This window comes from Gobio gobio, assembly GCF_949357685.1.
Source record: "Gobio gobio genome assembly, chromosome: 12".
Lineage (NCBI taxonomy): Eukaryota > Metazoa > Chordata > Actinopteri > Cypriniformes > Gobionidae > Gobio > Gobio gobio.
The window spans coordinates 16,034,400-16,052,477 of NC_137105.1; the positions used below are offsets into that span (position 1 = coordinate 16,034,400).

Sequence of the window (18,078 nt, forward strand, 5' to 3'; positions counted from 1 at the left end):
TTAAACTTTATACATCATGAATGTTGCTGTAAATGATTTGATGTTTGGACTGTTCTTCTGCTTTTCAGTGTGTTCACTGAACCAAACTCAGTATCAGTGTAAATGTGAGGGTCAGTTTGTTTGGCCAAATGACACGTGTCACTCATACGAGGCCTGTGATGTCATCACTAATGGTTCATGTACATGTATCAATGCCCTTCCAGTCGATGGACAGTTCTGTCAAGGTGAGACACTGGCATCATTCTACGACAACATTAGTTCCCTTTCAGTCGGTGATGTCCGGCGTACGTTTCCGTTCCCTCCTTCAGGGAACGAGGGTTACATACATAACTGAGACGTTTTCTCCCTATATTTAATTTATTCTGTTTTTCCTGCTTTGATTTTACTGCGTTTTGCTCCTGGTATAAACAGACTGATAATGTGCTTGTTTTTGTTTGAAAATAATTCTGTGTAAAACACATAGTCTATTGTATGGAGTTTTGTCATAAACATATAACAACACAGTAATGATTTTTTAAATGATAAAGCTTGGGCTAATTTTTTGTTTGTTTGTTTTTTTGCTTTGATTTTACTGCATTTTGCTGCTGGAATTGACAGACTGATTATGTCCTTTTTTTATTCTTTTATTCTTTTCTCGCAAATAACTGTGTAAGACAAATGATCTATTATATGGAGTTTTGCCATACAAATATTAACATCACAGTACACAACACCTCAACCTTCTTCTGTTTGTTCTTGCAGTACTACCTTCTAACTACGTGATTGACATTGATGTGAGATTCTTTGACTTGTTCCTGGTGAACTACTTACGGAATATCGTCAGAAATATCAGCCTGCCCTTGACTCTGAGCAGCAGCATAAATATCACAGATATCAACATGACTACTGGTAAGAACAGAATGTTTCATCATGTCACATACTAAGAAGAGTTCATTATTAGGAGAAATTGACAGTTTGAGCACAGATTAATAAATCCTATTCTATTACAGTGTGCGGGTTAAATGGAACAGAATATGAGTGCAAGTGTGAGAAGCAGCATGTTTGGCCCAATGACACCTGCAGGGCCTATCATGAGTGTGATGCCATTGTGGGAGGCACTTGTGGATGTATTCAAGCTCTCCCTTCAGAGGGTCCGCTTTGTCAGAGAGGTAAGAAATCACATTAGATCACAAAAGTACTGATTATAATTGTAGTAACACATCCAGTATGTGTTCAGACGCTTGACACATGGGGTGGTTTAGAAAATGTTAATATTTATGCAATAACTTCTCACTCTTTTTTCTTCCAGATATCAATGAATGTGAAGACGCAGCATCAGTTTGTGGTCAATACTCAGATTGTATTAACATCATTGGGAGTCACATGTGTTCATGCTGGAGTGGATTTAATACCTCCAATAAAGACAGTCCTGTGAGCCGCAACAACTCATGTCAGGGTGAGTATTATCAACGGTAACACTTTATTTTAGGGTTCAATCCTCGCTATTAACTAGTTGCTTATTAGCATGCATATTACTAGGATATTCGCTTTTTTTTAGTACTTATAAAACACACTTTAATACCTTATTCTGCATGATCTTATGCTACATCCCTTAATCCTTCCGAATACCTAATCTTAAACGCTTCAAAAAAACCTTACTAACTATTAATAAGCAGTTAATAGGAGTTTAGTAAAGCAAAAGTCGTAGTTAATAGTGAATTTGTGTCCCCCATACTAAAGTGGTACCTTATCCACTGACTTTGTTTTGTTTTAATCTCATTAAGTTGAGAGTACAGAGGTGCTATATCTTTACAGTTTGTGTGAACACTGCTGTGAGTTTTAGCTGTTCCTGTTGGAGGTGTAACATCACCAAACAAATTAATATTTTTTCTTTTTTTCCCCATCTTGGAATTATAATTTGAATACTTTTTTTTAAATACCAGAGATCTGTCATGTCTTAATTTTTATTTATATATATATAAACTAATTTATTGCTGTAAAATTAATAGTTTTGTTATTTTTCATTTGTTGTTTTTTTAATAGATATAAATGAATGTCTGGTCAGTCCATCTGTATGTGGTCCAGATTCCAACTGCACAAATGAAATAGGAAGTTACAGCTGCTCATGTTTGGATGGATTCACTGCGGCAAACTCAAGTCTCCCCATAAGTATCAATAACACATGTAGAGGTAAATCCTATAATCACATTTATATATAGTAAAATTTTGGAAAATGACGTAGTATAGTTTTTTTTAGACATAATTTTTGTAATATTAATATTTAACACGAATAGCAATTTGCTTTTGTTTTGTTTTTTCCAACTGTTGCATACAAAACCTTTTTCATCCCCTATTTATAAAGTTACCAAAACATAAGAAATAATAGATGTGAATTAAAGTGCCATTGATAATTCAGTGTTCCTAATAGCAACAATATATTTTTTCATGTGTTTTTGTAATAAAGATGTGAATGAATGTCTGAAGACAGCAGAGTTATGTGGTCTAAACTCTCGTTGCACCAACTCATTTGGGAGTTACAACTGTTCCTGCTTGAGTGGGTTTACTGTTACAAATAGAAATAAATCAGTCAGCATCAGTAACCCATGCAATGGTGAGCATGAAAATATACTTCATGATGTATTTGATTAATATTGTAAGTAAATCTTTGCAGAAATATCAGTTCAATCTAAAATATGGTTTGTTGTGTTTTTCTGTTACTTCTATTTTCTGCCGTTATAAAACCTTCTTAAATGCATACTGGAGTTGTTTAAAAACTGCTGCATGAAATCCCGTTGGCTTGAAAAATCATGATCTATTTCCTTTTGTGAACTTTGATTATTGTATTTGTAGGTGAAAGGCATAGTCATCATTTCTGGATGTTTTCTTTTTCTTTTTCTACAGTGACTCTACCTTTGACTGAATACCTGATTGAAATTCAGATCAATAGTGTGGATAGTAGCATCACTGATCAGCTGAGGATCCTTCTGATGTCTTTCAATTTGCCCTACATGATCAGTGACAGCACCAACATTACAGAAATCAACATAACTACTGGTATGAGCTCTGTCTCTGCTTTGTAATGTTAACTAGCTAAGAATAAACTTTATACATCATTAATGTTGCTGTAAATGATTTGATATTTTGACTTTTTCTTCTGCTTTTCAGTGTGTTCATTGAACCAAACTCAGTATCAGTGTAAATGTGAGGGTCAGTTTGTTTGGCCAAATGACACGTGTCACTCATACGTGGCCTGTGATGTCATCACTAATGGTTCATGTACATGTATCAATGCCCTTCCAGTCGATGGACAGTTCTGTCAAGGTGAGACACTGGCATCATTCTACGACAACATTAGTTCCCTTTCATTCGTTTACGTCTGACATACGTCTCCGGTCCCTCCTTCAGGGAACGAGGGTTACATACGTAACCGAGACGTTTTCTCCCTATAATTAATTTATTCTGTTTTTCCTGCTTTGATTTTACTGCATTTTGTTTCTGGTATAAACAGACTTATTAAGTGCTTGTTTTTGTTTGCAAATAATTCTGTGTAAAACACATAGTCTATTATATGGATTTTTTTCATTAAAATATTAACAACATAGGTAATGTTCTTTTAAATTATAAAGTTTAGGCTACAAAGAAGGTCTTTTAAAAAATCTGACGTTTTTGTTAATTTAATGATTTAATGAATTGTACTAATTGTGCTAAACCTGCTTCTGTTTGTTCTTGCAGTACTACCTTCTAAGTACATGATTGACATTGATGTGAGATTCTTTGACTTGTTCCTGGTGAACTACTTACGGAATATCGTCAGAAATATCAGCCTGCCCTTGACTCTGAGCAGCAGCATAAATATCACAGATATCGACATGACTACTGGTGAGAACAGAATGTTTCATTATGTCACATACTAAGATGAGTTCAGTATTAGGAGAAATTGACAGTTTGAGCACAGATTAATAAATCCTATTCTATTACAGTGTGCGGGTTAAATGGAACAGAATATGAGTGCAAGTGTGAGAAGCAGCATGTTTGGCCCAATGACACCTGCAGGGCCTATCATGAGTGTGATGCCATTGTGGGAGGCACTTGTGGATGTATTCAAGCTCTCCCTTCAGAGGGTCCGCTTTGTCAGAGAGGTAAGAAATCACATTAGATCACAAAAGTACTGATTATAATTGTAGTAACACGACCAATATGTGTTCAGACACTTGACACATGTGGTGGTTTAGAAAATGTTAATAGTTATGCAATAGCTTCTCACTCTTTTTTTCTTCCAGATATCAATGAATGTGAAGACGCAGCATCAGTTTGTGGTCAATACTCAGATTGTATTAACATCATTGGGAGTCACATGTGTTCATGCTGGAGTGGATTTAATACCTCTAATAAAGACATTCCTGTGAGCCGCAACAACTCATGTCAGGGTGAGTATTATCAACGGTAACACTTTATTTTAGGGTTCAATTCTCGCTATTAACTAGTTGCTTATTAGCATGCATATTACTAGGATATTCGCTTTTTGTTAGTACTTATAAAGCACACTTTAATACATTTTTCTGCATGATCTTATGCTACATCCCTTAATCCTTCCCAATACCTAATCTTAAACGCTTCAAAAAAACCTTACTAACTATTAATAAGCAGTAATTAGGAGTTTAGTAAAGCAAAAGTCGTAGTTAATAGTGAATTTGTGTCCCCCATACTAAAGTGTTACCTTATCCACTGACTTTGTTTTGTTTTAATCTCATTAAGTTGAGAGTACAGAGGTGCTATATCTTTACAGTTTGTGTGAACACTGCTGTGAGTTTTAGCTGTTCCTGTTTAAGGTGTAACATCACCAAACAAATTAATATTTTTTTTTTTTTCCCCATCTTGGAATTATAATTTGAATACTTTTTTTTAAATACCAGAGATCTGTCATGTCTTAGTTTATATATATATATATATATATATATATATATATATATATATATATATATATATATATATATATATATATATATATATATATATATATATATATATATATATATATATATATATATATATATATATATATATATATATATATATATATATATATATATATAAACTAATTTATTGCTGTAAAATTAATAGTTTTGTTATTTTTCATTTTGTTTTGTTTTTAATAGATATAAATGAATGTCTGGTCAGTCCATCTGTATGTGGTCCAGATTCCAACTGCACAAATGAAATAGGAAGTTACAGCTGCTCATGTTTGGATGGATTCACTGCGGCAAACTCAAGTCTCCCCATAAGTATCAATAACACATGTAGAGGTAAATCCTATAACCACATTTATATATAGCCAAATTTTGAAAAATAACGTTGTATAGTTTTTTTTTTAGACATAATTTTTGTAATATTAATATTTAACACAAATAGCAATTTGCTTTTGTTTTGTTTTTTCCAACTGTTGCACAACACTTTTTTTCATCCCCTATTTATAAAGTTACCAAAACATAAGAAATAATAGATGTGAATTAAAGTGCCATTGATATTTCAGTGTTCCTAATAGCAACAATATATTTTTTCATGTGTTTTTGTAATAAAGATGTGAATGAATGTCCGAAGACAGCAGAGTTATGTGGTCTAAACTCTCGTTGCACAAACTCATTTGGGAGTTACAACTGTTCCTGCTTGAGTGGGTTTACTGTTACAAATAGAAATAAATCAGTCAGCATCAGTAACCCATGCAATGGTGAGCATGAAAATATACTTCATGATGTATTTGATTAATATTGTAAGTAAATATTTGCAGAAATATCAGTTCAATCTAAAATAGGGTTTGTTGTGTGTTTCTGTTACTTCTATTTTCTGCCGTTATAAAACTTTCTTAAGGATGTTTTCTTTTTCTTTTTCTACAGTGACTCTACCTTTGACTGAATACCTGATTGAAATTCAGATCAATAGTGTGGATAGTAGCATCACTGATCAGCTGAGGATCCTTCTGATGTCTTTCAATTTGCCCTACATGATCAGTGACAGCACCAACATTACAGAAATCAACATAACTACTGGTATGAGCTCTGTCTCTGCTTTGTAATGTTAACTAGCTAAGAAGAAACTTTATACATCATGAATGTTGCTGTAAATTATTTGATATTTTGACTTTTCTTCTGCTTTTCAGTGTGTTCACTGAACCAAACTCAGTATCAGTGTAAATGTGAGGGTCAGTTTGTTTGGCCAAATGACACGTGTCACTCATACGAGGCCTGTGATGTCATCACTAATGGTTCATGTACATGTATCAATGCCCTTCCAGTCGATGGACAGTTCTGTCAAGGTGAGACACTGGCATCATTCTACGACAACATTAGTTCCCTTTCATTCGTTCACGTCCGACATACGTCTCCGGTCCCTCCTTCAGGGAACGAGGGTTACATACGTAACCGAGACGTTTTCTCCCTATAATTAATTTATTCTGTTTTTCCTGCTTTGATTTTACTGCATTTTGTTCCTGGTATAAACAGACTTATTATGTGCTTGTTTTTGTTTGCAAATAATTCTGTGTAAAACGCATAGTCTATTATATGGATTTTTTTCATTAAAATATTAACAACATAGGTAATGTTCTTTTAAATTATAAAGTTTAGGCTACAAAGAAGGTAATTTAAAAAATCTGACGTTTTTGTTAATTTAATGATTTAATGAATTGTACTAATTGTGCTAAACCTGCTTCTGTTTGTTCTTGCAGTACTACCTTCTAAGTACATGATTGACATTGATGTGAGATTCTTTGACTTGTTCCTGGTGAACTACTTACGGAATATCGTCAGAAATATCAGCCTGCCCTTGACTCTGAGCAGCAGCATAAATATCACAGATATCGACATGAATACTGGTAAGAACAGAATGTTACATTATGTCACATACTAAGATGAGTTCAGTATTAGGAGAATTTGACAGTTTGAGCACAGATGAATAAATCCTATTCTATTACAGTGTGCGGGTTAAATGGAACAGAATATGAGTGCAAGTGTGAGAAGCAGCATGTTTGGCCCAATGACACCTGCAGGGCCTATCATGAGTGTGATGCCATTGTGGGAGGCACTTGTGGATGTATTCAAGCTCTCCCTTCAGAGGGTCCGCTCTGTCAGAGAGGTAAGAAATCACATTAGATCACAAAAGTACTGATTATAATTGTAGTAACACATCCAGTATGTGTTCAGACGCTTGACACATGTGGTGGTTTAGAAAATGTTAATATTTATGCAATAACTTCTCACTCTTTTTTCTTCCAGATATCAATGAATGTGAAGACGCAGCATCAGTTTGTGGTCAATACTCAGATTGTATTAACATCATTGGGAGTCACATGTGTTCATGCTGGAGTGGATTTAATACCTCCAATAAAGACAGTCCTGTGAGCCGCAACAACTCATGTCAGGGTGAGTATTATCAACGGTAACACTTTATTTTAGGGTTCAATTCTCACTATTAACTAGTTGCTTATTAGCATGCATATTACTAGGATATTCTCTTTTTGTTAGTACTTATAAAGCACACTTTAATACCTTATTCTGCATGATCTTATGCTACATCCCTTAATCCTTCCCAATACCTAATCTTAAACGCTTCAAAAAAACCTTACTAACTATTAATAAGCAGTTATTAGGAGTTTAGTAAAGCAAAAGTCGTAGTTAATAGTGAATTTGTGTCCCCCATACTAAAGTGTTACCTTATCCACTGACTTTGTTTTGTTTTAATCTCATTAAGTTGAGAGTACAGAGGTGCTATATCTTTACAGTTTGTGTGAACACTGCTGTGAGTTTTAGCTGTTCCTTTTTGAGGTGTAACATCACCAAACAAATTAATATTTTTTCTTTTTTTCCCCATCTTGGAATTATAATTTGAATAATTTTTTTAAATACCAGAGATTAAAAAACTAATTTATTGCTGTAAAATTAATAGTTTTGTTATTTTTCATTTGTTGTTTTTTTAATAGATATAAATGAATGTCTGGTCAGTCCATCTGTATGTGGTCCAGATTCCAACTGCACAAATGAAATAGGAAGTTACAGCTGCTCCTGTTTGGATGGATTCACTGCGGCAAACTCAAGTCTCCCCATAAGTATCAATAACACATGTAGAGGTAAATCCTATAATCACATTTATATATAGTCAAATTTTGGAAAATAACGTAGTATAGTTTGTTTTTTAGACATCATTTTTGTAATATTAATATTTAACACGAATAGCAATTTGCTTTTGTTTTGTTTTTTCCAACTGTTGCATACAAAACTTTTTTCATCCCCTATTTATAAAGTTACCAAAACATAAGAAATAATAGATGTGAATTAAAGTGCCATTGATATTTCAGTGTTCCTAATAGCAACAATATATTTTTTCATGTGTTTTTGTAATAAAGATGTGAATGAATGTCCGAAGACAGCAGAGTTATGTGGTCTAAACTCTCGTTGCACAAACTCATTTGGGAGTTACAACTGTTCCTGCTTGAGTGGGTTTACTGTAATAAATAGAAATCAATCAGTCAGCATCAGTAACCCATGCAATGGTGAGCATGAAAATATACTTCATGATGTATTTGATTAATATTGTAAGTAAATATTTGCAGAAATGTAAGTTCAATCTAAAATATGGTTTGTTGTGTGTTTCTGTTTCTTCTATTTTCTGCCGTTATAAAACCTTCTTAAATGCATACTGGAGTTGTTTAAAAACTGCTGCATGAAATCCTGTTGGCTTGAAAAATCATGATCTATTTCCTTTTGTGAACTTTGATTATTGTATTTGTAGGTGAAAGGCATAGTCATCATTTCTGGATGTTTTCTTTTTCTTTTTCTACAGTGACTCTACCTTTGACTGAATACCTGATTGAAATTCAGATCAATAGTGTGGATAGTAGCATCACTGATCAGCTGAGGATCCTTCTGATGTCTTTCAATTTGCCCTACATGATCAGTGACAGCACCAACATTACAGAAATCAACATAACTACTGGTATGAGCTCTGTCTCTGCTTTGTAATGTTAACTAGCTAAGAATAAACTTTATACATCATGAATGTTGCTTTAAATTATTTGATATTTTGACTTTTCTACTGCATTTCAGTGTGTTCATTGAACCAAACTCAGTATCAGTGTAAATGTGAGGGTCTGTTTGTTTGGCCAAATGACACGTGTCACTCATACGAGGCCTGTGATGTCATCACTAATGGTTCATGTACATGTATCAATGCCCTTCCAGTCGATGGACAGTTCTGTCAAGGTGAGACACTGGCATCATTCTATGACAACATCAGTTTTCTCTCTTAAATTAATTTGTTCTGTTTTTCCTGTGTTTTGCTACTGGGATAAACAGACTGATTATGTGCTTGTTTTTTTTTTGTGTGTGCAAATAACGTATATAATGTTGTAATGTATGAAGTTTTGTCATGAAAAATATTAACAACATAGGTTGTGTTCTTTTAAATTATAAAGCTTAGGCTACAAAGAAGGTCTGTAAAAACAGATGTTTTTGTTATTTTAATAATTTAATTAATTGTACTAATTGTGCTAAACCTGCTTCTGTTTGTTCTTGCAGTACTACCTTCTAAGTACATTATTGACATTGATGTGAGATTCTTTGACTTGTTCCTGGTGAGCTACTTACGGAATATCGTCAGAAATATCAGCCTGCCCTTGACTCTGAGCAGCAGCATAAATATCACAGATATCGACATGACTACTGGTGAGAGCAGAATGTTTCATTATGTCACATACTAAGATGAGTTCAGTATTAGGAGAAATTGACAGTTTGAGCACAGATTAATAAATCCTATTCTATTACAGTGTGCGGGTTAAATGGAACAGAATATGAGTGCAAGTGTGAGAAGCAGCATGTTTGGCCCAATGACACCTGCAGGGCCTATCATGAGTGTGATGCCATTGTGGGAGGCACTTGTGGATGTATTCAAGCTCTCCCTTCAGAGGGTCCGCTTTGTCAGAGAGGTAAGAAATCACATTAGATCACAAAAGTACTGATTATAATTGTAGTAACACAACCAGTATGTGTTCAGACACTTGACACATGTGGTGGTTTAGAAAATGTTAATATTTATGCAATAACTTCTCACTCTTTTCCCCCCAGATATCAATGAATGTGAAGACGCAGCATCAGTTTGTGGTCAATACTCAGATTGTATTAACATCATTGGGAGTCACATGTGTTCATGCTGGAGTGGATTTAATACCTCCAATAAAGACAGTCCTGTGAGCCGCAACAACTCATGTCAGGGTGAGTATTATCAACGGTAATACTTTATTTTAGGGTTCAATTCACGCTATTCACTAGTTGCTTGTTAGCATGCATATTACTATGATATTGGCTGTTTGTACTTATAAAGCACACTTTAATACCTTATTCTGCATGACCTTATTCTACATCCCTTAATCCTTCCCAATACCTAAACTTAAACGCTTCAAAAAAACCTTACTAACTAATAACAAGCAGTAATTAGGAGTTTATTGAGGCAAAAGTCGTAGTTAATAGTGAATTTGTGTCCCCCATACTAAAGTGTTACCATATCCACTGACTTTGTTTTGTTTTAATCTCATTAAGTTGAGAGTACAGAGGTGCTATATCTTTACAGTTTGTGAGTTTGTGTGAACACTGCTGTGAGTTTTAGCTGTTCCTGTTTGAGGCGTAACATCACAAAACAAATTAATAATTTTTATTTTTTACCCATCTTGGAATTACAATGTCAATACTTTTTTTTAAATACCAGAGATCTGTCATGTCTCAGTTTATATATATATATATATATATATATATATATATATATATATATATATATATATATATATATATATATATATATATATATATATATATATATATATATATATATATATATATATATATATATATATATATATATATATATATATATATATATATATATATATATATATATATATATATAAAAACTAATTTATTGCTGTAAAATTAATAGTTTTGTTATTTTTCATTTTGTTTTGTTTTTAATAGATATAAATGAATGTCTGGTCAGTCCATCTGTATGTGGTCCAGATTCCTACTGCACAAATGAAATAGGAAGTTACAGCTGCTCATGTTTGGATGGATTCACTGCAGCAAACTCAAGTCTCCCCATCAGCATCAATAACACATGTAGAGGTACATCCTATAATCACGTTTATATATAGTCGAATTTTGGAAAATAACCTAATAAAGTTTTTTTAGACATAATATTTGTAATAATAATTTTTTTAATGAACAGCAATTTGTTTTTGTTTTGTTTTTTCCCACTGTTGCATACAAAACTTTTTTCTTCCCCTATATATAAAGTTACCAAAACATAAGAAATAATAGATGTGAATTAAAGTGCCATTGATATTTCAGTGTTCCTAATAGCAACAATATATGTTTTCATGTTTTTTTGTAATAAAGATGTGAATGAATGTCCGAAGACAGCAGAGTTATGTGGTCTAAACTCTCGCTGCACAAACTCATTTGGGAGTTACAACTGTTCCTGCTTGAGTGGGTTTACTGTAACAAATAGAAATAAATCAGTCAGCATCAGTAACCCATGCAATGGTGAGCATGAAAATATACTTCATAATGTATTTGATTAATATTTTTAATTTATTTTTGCAGAAATATCAATTCAATCTATTATGGTTTGTTGTGTGTTTCTGTTACTTCTATTTTCAGCCATTATAAAACCGTAAATGCATACTGGAGTTGTTTAGAAACTGCTGCATGAAATGCTGCATGTTGGCTTGAAAAATCATGATCTATTTCCTTTTGTGAACTTTGATTATTCTATTTTTAGGTAAAAGTCATAGTCATAATTTCTGGATTGTTTTGTATTTTTCCACAGTGACTCTACCTTTGACTGAATACCTGATTGAAATTCAGATCAATAGTGTGGATAGTAGCATCACTGATCAGCTGAGGATCCTTCTGATGTCTTTTAATTTGCCCTACATGATCAGTGACAGCACCAACATTACAGAAATCAACATAACTACTGGTATGAGCTCTGTCTCTGCTTTGTAATGTTAAATAGTTAAGTTTAAACTTTATACATCATGAATGTTGCTGTAAATTATTTGATGTTTGGACTTTTCTACTGCATTTCAGTGTGTTCATTGAACCAAACTCAGTATCAGTGTAAATGTGAGGGTCTGTTTGTTTGGCCAAATGACACGTGTCACTCATACGAGGCCTGTGATGTCATCACTAATGGTTCATGTACATGTATCAATGCCCTTCCAGTCGATGGACAGTTCTGTCAAGGTGAGACACTGGCATCAGTTTTTTCCTGCTTTGATGTTACTGCGTTTTGCTCCTGGTATAAACAGACTGATTATGTGCTTGTTTATGTTTGCAAATAATTCTGTGTAAAACGCAGTCTATTGTATGGAGTTTTGTCATAAAAATATTAACAACATAGGTCATGTTCTTTTAAATGATAAAGCTTTGGCTACAAAGAAGGTAAAAAAACGGATGTTTTTGTTATTTTAATAATTTAATTAATTTTACTAATTGTGCTAATCCTGCTTCTGTTTGTTCTTGCAGTACTACCTTCTAAGTACATGATTGACATTGATGTGAGATTCTTTGACTTGTTCCTGGTGAACTACTTACGGAATATCGTCAGAAATATCAGCCTTCCCTTGACTCTGAGCAGCAGCATAAATATCACAGATATCGACATGACTACTGGTGAGAGCAGAATGTTTCATTATGTCACGTACTAAGATGAGTTCAGTATTAGGAGAATTTGACAGTTTGAGCACAGATGAATAAATCCTATTCTATTACAGTGTGTGGGTTAAATGGAACAGAATATGAGTGCAAGTGTGAGAAGCAGCATGTTTGGCCCAATGACACCTGCAGGGCCTATCATGAGTGTGATGCCATTGTGGGAGGCACTTGTGGATGTATTCAAGCTCTCCCTTCAGAGGGTCCGCTTTGTCAAAAAGGTAAGAAATCACATTAGATCACAAAATTATTGTCTATTATCCTGGTAACGTGACCAGTATGATTTTACTCTGTGACACCTGACATGCTTGGTGTGTTTGGGGACCTTTAATTTTAACATTTATGCTTCTCACTCTTTTCCTTCCAGATATCAATGAATGTGAAGATGCAGCATCAGTTTGTGGTCACTACTCAGACTGTATTAACATCATTGGGAGTCACATGTGTTCATGCTGGAGTGGATTTAATACCTCCAATAAAGACAGTCCTGTGAGCCGCAACAACTCATGTCAGGGTGAGTATTATCAACCCGTTTTGTGTTGTTTTTATCTCATTAAGTTGAGAATATTGAGCAGCTATATCTTTACAGTTTATGTGAACACTGCTGCGAGTTTTAGCGATTTCTGTTTGAGGTGTAACATTATCAAACAAATGATTCATTCATCTCCTTGAATTATGTGTATGAATGTATTTAGATTATTTTGGTCTTACATGTCTTTAGCTTTTTTACCCAATTTAAAACTGTAAAATCTAATATAATAATATTTTTGTTATTTTTCTAATTTGCTTGTGAAGACACCTTACACTGTACCCCGTTAAATTCACAGTAAAAAACAATATTTTTCTTCTGTAAAAATGAAAAGCATTTTTTTTGTACAGAAAGTTAGTTGGTTAAATGCATGCACATTTTGTTCAATTCTAATTCTTATATTTTGTCTTGAATTGTAAACCTACAGATCATCGTAATTTCAGTGTTTCCTAATTGGGTCATAATTGTTGACCTTCACATACTGTAAGAATGAGTGACCCAAACATTTTTTTCCCCCTGTATCTTGTTTATTAAAGATGTGGATGAATGTGTTGAGAGATCAGAGGTCTGTGGTCCAAACTCAATCTGCAACAACACTGTTGGGAGTCACAATTGCTCGTGCATGAGTGGATATAATGTAACAGACACAAACCTCCCTATAAACAGCAATAACACATGCAAAGGTATGATTGACAGCTGATACGTTTTTTTATGTTAGATATTCATGGGCTGTGGGCTGAACTCTTACTATTGTAATTATAATTGCAGGAAATAAAACTGTTTTTAAATAATTGCTTGTTTTAATAATATTACATTTTCCCACAACAGATATAGATGAATGTGTGTTCAGTCCATCTGTATGTGGTCCATATTCCAACTGCACAAATGAAATCGGAAGTTACAATTGCTCATGTTTGGATGGATTCACTGCAACAAACTCAAGTCTCACCATCAGCATCAATAACACATGTAGAGGTACAGTTTAGATTCAGATTTGTTTACTTTAACTTATTGAATAATAAGCTGCTAGAGTTTTTCCATGTAATTTATATTGTATGTATTTTTTGTAAACAAATTATTTTTTCACATATGAATGAGTGACTCAAACTGTTCTTTTTTCCATAACTTATTTTTTACTAAAGATGTGGATGAATGTGTTGAGAGATCAGAGGTCTGTGGTCCAAACTCAATCTGCAACAACACTGTTGGGAGTCACAATTGCTCGTGCATGAGTGGATATAATGTAACAGACACAAACCTCCCTATAAACAGCAATAACACATGTAAAGGTATGATTGACAGCTGATACGTTTTTTTATGAATTCATGAATGTTTTGACTTAATCAGTGTTTGGGTCGAACTCTTACTGTAGTAATTATAATTGCAGGAAATTAAACATATTTTTAAATTTGTTATTTCCTCCCCTCCCCTCCCTCCCATTAGATATAGATGAATGTCTGGTCATTCCATCTGTATGTGGTCCAGATTCCAACTGCTCAAATGAAATAGGAAGTTACAATTGCTCATGTTTGGATGGATTCATTGCATCAAACTCAAGTCTTACCATCAGCACCAATAACACATGTAGAGGTACAGTGCACCTAGTGATTTCTTGGTTTCTGCCATTTTGCATTTGCTTTATTCCAAAAAGAGGACACAAACAACAACCATGTGTCTAACACAAAATATGGGAGCTAAATACGCTAGGGAAAAGCACATATGGAGAGTCCAGGCTTACAAAAGGGCGCCTAAGTTGCACGTCATCAACTCTTTTGTCTGAAGGAGACGTACAGGCATGTAAAAAAGACATTATATGCAGAGCTCCTCCAGCCTGATCTCTTCTGCAGGGAGCATCTTCATATAGCCTATCCCCGATCACACATTTCCTCCAGATTCACATAGTTTGAATGTTGAACAGGAAATATATGAGCTGAATATAGCTTCTTCTAGGACTTTTCCACTTCATTGTGACAATCCGGCAGTAAAAGAAGGCTGACGGGGGAGGAATGATCATGACTCACCAGAAATCGCTCATCCAGTCTACCACAAACGACTTCCTGTTTCTCACACAAATTAAACCTGGCCCTAGCGCGGACCCTGTAAGCGGGGCTGAAGGAAGAAAAGGGCTCAACAAACTCACACCTAGCTAAGCATGAGCAGAGCTTCCTCACTGCAAAGTTGTCACAGTGAGAGCACCCCTCCCCCTCAAGGGATGATTTCTTGTGCTCCACTCCCAAGCAGACAATGCAAAACTCATGGGTGTTCTCAGGTGTTAGAAAACGATGACACAGAGACGCACATTTCCTGAAACTCTTGCTGTTCGCCATGGTTTTTTTTTTCCACGCGCTACAAACAAATGGCTCTTGAAGACAAAAAAGGTGATGACGTGTAACTAAGGCCCTTTTATAAGCACGGGTTCTCTGTGTTGTGACATGGACTGCTGTCTGCCAATAAAATTGCAGTGTTTAAACATGCTCAGACAACAGTTATGCAGAGGGTGTTCCCTTATAGTATCAACACAAATATGCGGCATCGAAGTTCCACTTCGAAGGGAACTAAACATTAACAAACTAAAAAACATTAAAGAAGGGGTCTAATGCTATTTCATGCATTCTGAATTATGTAAACTGTTAAAGGGTTGGATTCTCATGCTACACATGGCCAACATTTCAAAAGATTAGTTGGACGTATGACAAAGTATTTCTGTGCCAATACACTCCTTCCGGATTCGAACAAGTTTCTGAACGTTTTTTTTCTGAGTATGGCTCTTTTGTTTTTCTGGAGCAGCAACGGAGTTTGTTTGTTTGTTCCCGGTCATGAGTCGAAACCGCAAGCGGTGAGTGAAACTGCATCAAATGTCTGTGTTTTGTTGGCATTCGGCGCGTAAGTGCATATAATGTAAACAACACAAACGTATTGAAAAATATCCAAGGAGGGATAATGCCATGAATGTATTGTGTGTGTGTGTGTGTGTGTGTGTGTGCTCTCTTTTAGCTCCACCCACTGCACTCCTCCATAATTTCGGCTGTTTTCGGGGAAAAAAACGGCCAATAACATCTTCAAGCAAACTCTATAAAGTCACTTATTAGATTCCAGTGTTTACATCATTATCTAGAAAAATTGTACGAAATTTGCTGTTGAAGACACTATACAGTAAATTAGACATTATATTGGCAATAGTTGTTTTGGTATTATCAAAAACTTTCTAACCATCATTGCCATATTTCCCTTATTGGGAATGTTATGACACTCCTACTGCTCAAAAGTAATAAAGCTGATTTAATTTAACTACAGTTGCATTCCTAATGCTAATTTTCAGTTTCTTTATAAGGATTCCATAGACACAAATAATTAATGTGTTCCATTAAAAATACATAATGATAACTTTTGATTCACTCTACGTTTGTGTTGTTTACATTATGTGCACTTACGCACCAATTGCCAACAAAACGTCTCGGTTACGTATGTAACCCTCGTTCCCTGAAGGAGGGAACAGAGACGTACGTCGGAACAGACCGACGAATTGGGATCTGTCTTCAGAGACCAATCTACTTCGAGTGTATTAGAAACGAGCCAATTGTATTGGCATGCGGTCCACACACCACCCTGCACCGCGGGTATAAATACGGAAGTGGAGTACCGCATATTGCTTTTCAGCAGAAGCACAGCACCTGGCAACGGTATTAACTTGCATGGATTAATTGTTCACCCTTAGACCTGTAATGTGTGCTTACAAAGTAAATGGGGTTCATTTCGATTTCATGAGGAATTTAACAGTGTAAATAAGCCAGAATGCATGAAATAGCATTAGACCCTCCCTTGAAATTAGGGGTGTGTGATATTGACAAAAAATTATAGCTCAATATTTTCTGGGATTTTATCGATAATGATAATTAGACAATATTTTGCTGAGTGTGTTATTGTGCTGCACCTTGGCAGGTTTAGGACTGCCGTGGAAGGCTGACTCCTAAATGTATTGATATATTCATATTCTGTTTGGTGGTCAATTCACAGCAGTGACAGCAATCATCTTTTCCAAAAAGTTTAAATTCATTTTTACCTTTTTTACCTTATGGGCATTTTATAAATTTATTTTTTAAACCTAATTATATGCATGCATCATCTTTTGTGTCAATTTCATAAATGTAATCAAATTTAATTATAATAATAAGACACAAAATGGCTGTTACCAATCAAATTAAATAAGTATCAACAGAATTTAGCTTTGCCATAGAGAGGAAACCCAAAAGCTGCATCTGAAGTGGCATTTAGATCATTTACACAGCATAGGTGAAGTGTCACTTTTTAGCTTGAGGAGGCATGAATGAGGAAGCATAGGTGGAGTTTCACTTTTTTGCTTGAGGAGGCATGAATGACATCATTTTGTTCTTGCAGCCCTGGTTTGGGAGTTATTGCAGCTTGTTCTCGACACATCATCAGAGCAGAGCTTTTTTCTTCTGGGTGTCTGAGAACTATTGTGATTGGTCAGAAATGTGAAGTGGGCGGGGTTAATGCGGATAAACATAAATGTTCAGCACCTGCTTTTCTTGTGAAGTATGGAATGTCCTGGCCTGAACGAACTTTGTTCTTGTTCTTGCCACTTTGAGAAAACAAAGAAATGTATTTGTTCTTGCGGAGTATGTACCAAGCTTTAATGAGTGAGTCATTGAGATTCAAACGGCCGATTCGTTCAGTATGGAAACACCTTCGTGTGTTGCTCAGAGACGCAATTGCAGTGCTGTGGCTTTGTTTTGAACTATTTTCGGTGGCGAAATAGAGCGAAAACAGGCAATATGGTGTCTACAAATGTAAGTTACA

General features: G+C 34.8%; 1 protein-coding gene across 1 annotated transcript in view; it reads left to right on the forward strand.

Annotated features, from left to right (window-relative positions):
- adgrf6 (adhesion G protein-coupled receptor F6) overlaps positions 1–18,078 on the forward strand; it is a 187,726-nt gene that overhangs the window by 98,429 nt on the left and 71,219 nt on the right. Inside the window, exons 16-51 of the mRNA XM_079831145.1 lie at positions 69–224; positions 742–888; positions 990–1,148; positions 1,289–1,435; positions 2,023–2,169; positions 2,444–2,590; positions 2,881–3,033; positions 3,145–3,300; positions 3,712–3,858; positions 3,960–4,118; positions 4,260–4,406; positions 5,136–5,282; positions 5,558–5,704; positions 5,871–6,023; positions 6,134–6,289; positions 6,701–6,847; positions 6,949–7,107; positions 7,248–7,394; positions 7,952–8,098; positions 8,375–8,521; positions 8,812–8,964; positions 9,075–9,230; positions 9,546–9,692; positions 9,794–9,952; positions 10,092–10,238; positions 10,992–11,138; positions 11,412–11,558; positions 11,845–11,997; positions 12,108–12,263; positions 12,546–12,692; positions 12,794–12,952; positions 13,099–13,245; positions 13,797–13,943; positions 14,089–14,235; positions 14,403–14,549; positions 14,704–14,850. Coding sequence (XP_079687271.1) covers positions 69–224; positions 742–888; positions 990–1,148; positions 1,289–1,435; positions 2,023–2,169; positions 2,444–2,590; positions 2,881–3,033; positions 3,145–3,300; positions 3,712–3,858; positions 3,960–4,118; positions 4,260–4,406; positions 5,136–5,282; positions 5,558–5,704; positions 5,871–6,023; positions 6,134–6,289; positions 6,701–6,847; positions 6,949–7,107; positions 7,248–7,394; positions 7,952–8,098; positions 8,375–8,521; positions 8,812–8,964; positions 9,075–9,230; positions 9,546–9,692; positions 9,794–9,952; positions 10,092–10,238; positions 10,992–11,138; positions 11,412–11,558; positions 11,845–11,997; positions 12,108–12,263; positions 12,546–12,692; positions 12,794–12,952; positions 13,099–13,245; positions 13,797–13,943; positions 14,089–14,235; positions 14,403–14,549; positions 14,704–14,850 — 5,421 coding nt within the window. The remainder of the gene's footprint in view (positions 1–68; positions 225–741; positions 889–989; positions 1,149–1,288; positions 1,436–2,022; positions 2,170–2,443; positions 2,591–2,880; positions 3,034–3,144; positions 3,301–3,711; positions 3,859–3,959; positions 4,119–4,259; positions 4,407–5,135; positions 5,283–5,557; positions 5,705–5,870; positions 6,024–6,133; positions 6,290–6,700; positions 6,848–6,948; positions 7,108–7,247; positions 7,395–7,951; positions 8,099–8,374; positions 8,522–8,811; positions 8,965–9,074; positions 9,231–9,545; positions 9,693–9,793; positions 9,953–10,091; positions 10,239–10,991; positions 11,139–11,411; positions 11,559–11,844; positions 11,998–12,107; positions 12,264–12,545; positions 12,693–12,793; positions 12,953–13,098; positions 13,246–13,796; positions 13,944–14,088; positions 14,236–14,402; positions 14,550–14,703; positions 14,851–18,078) is intronic.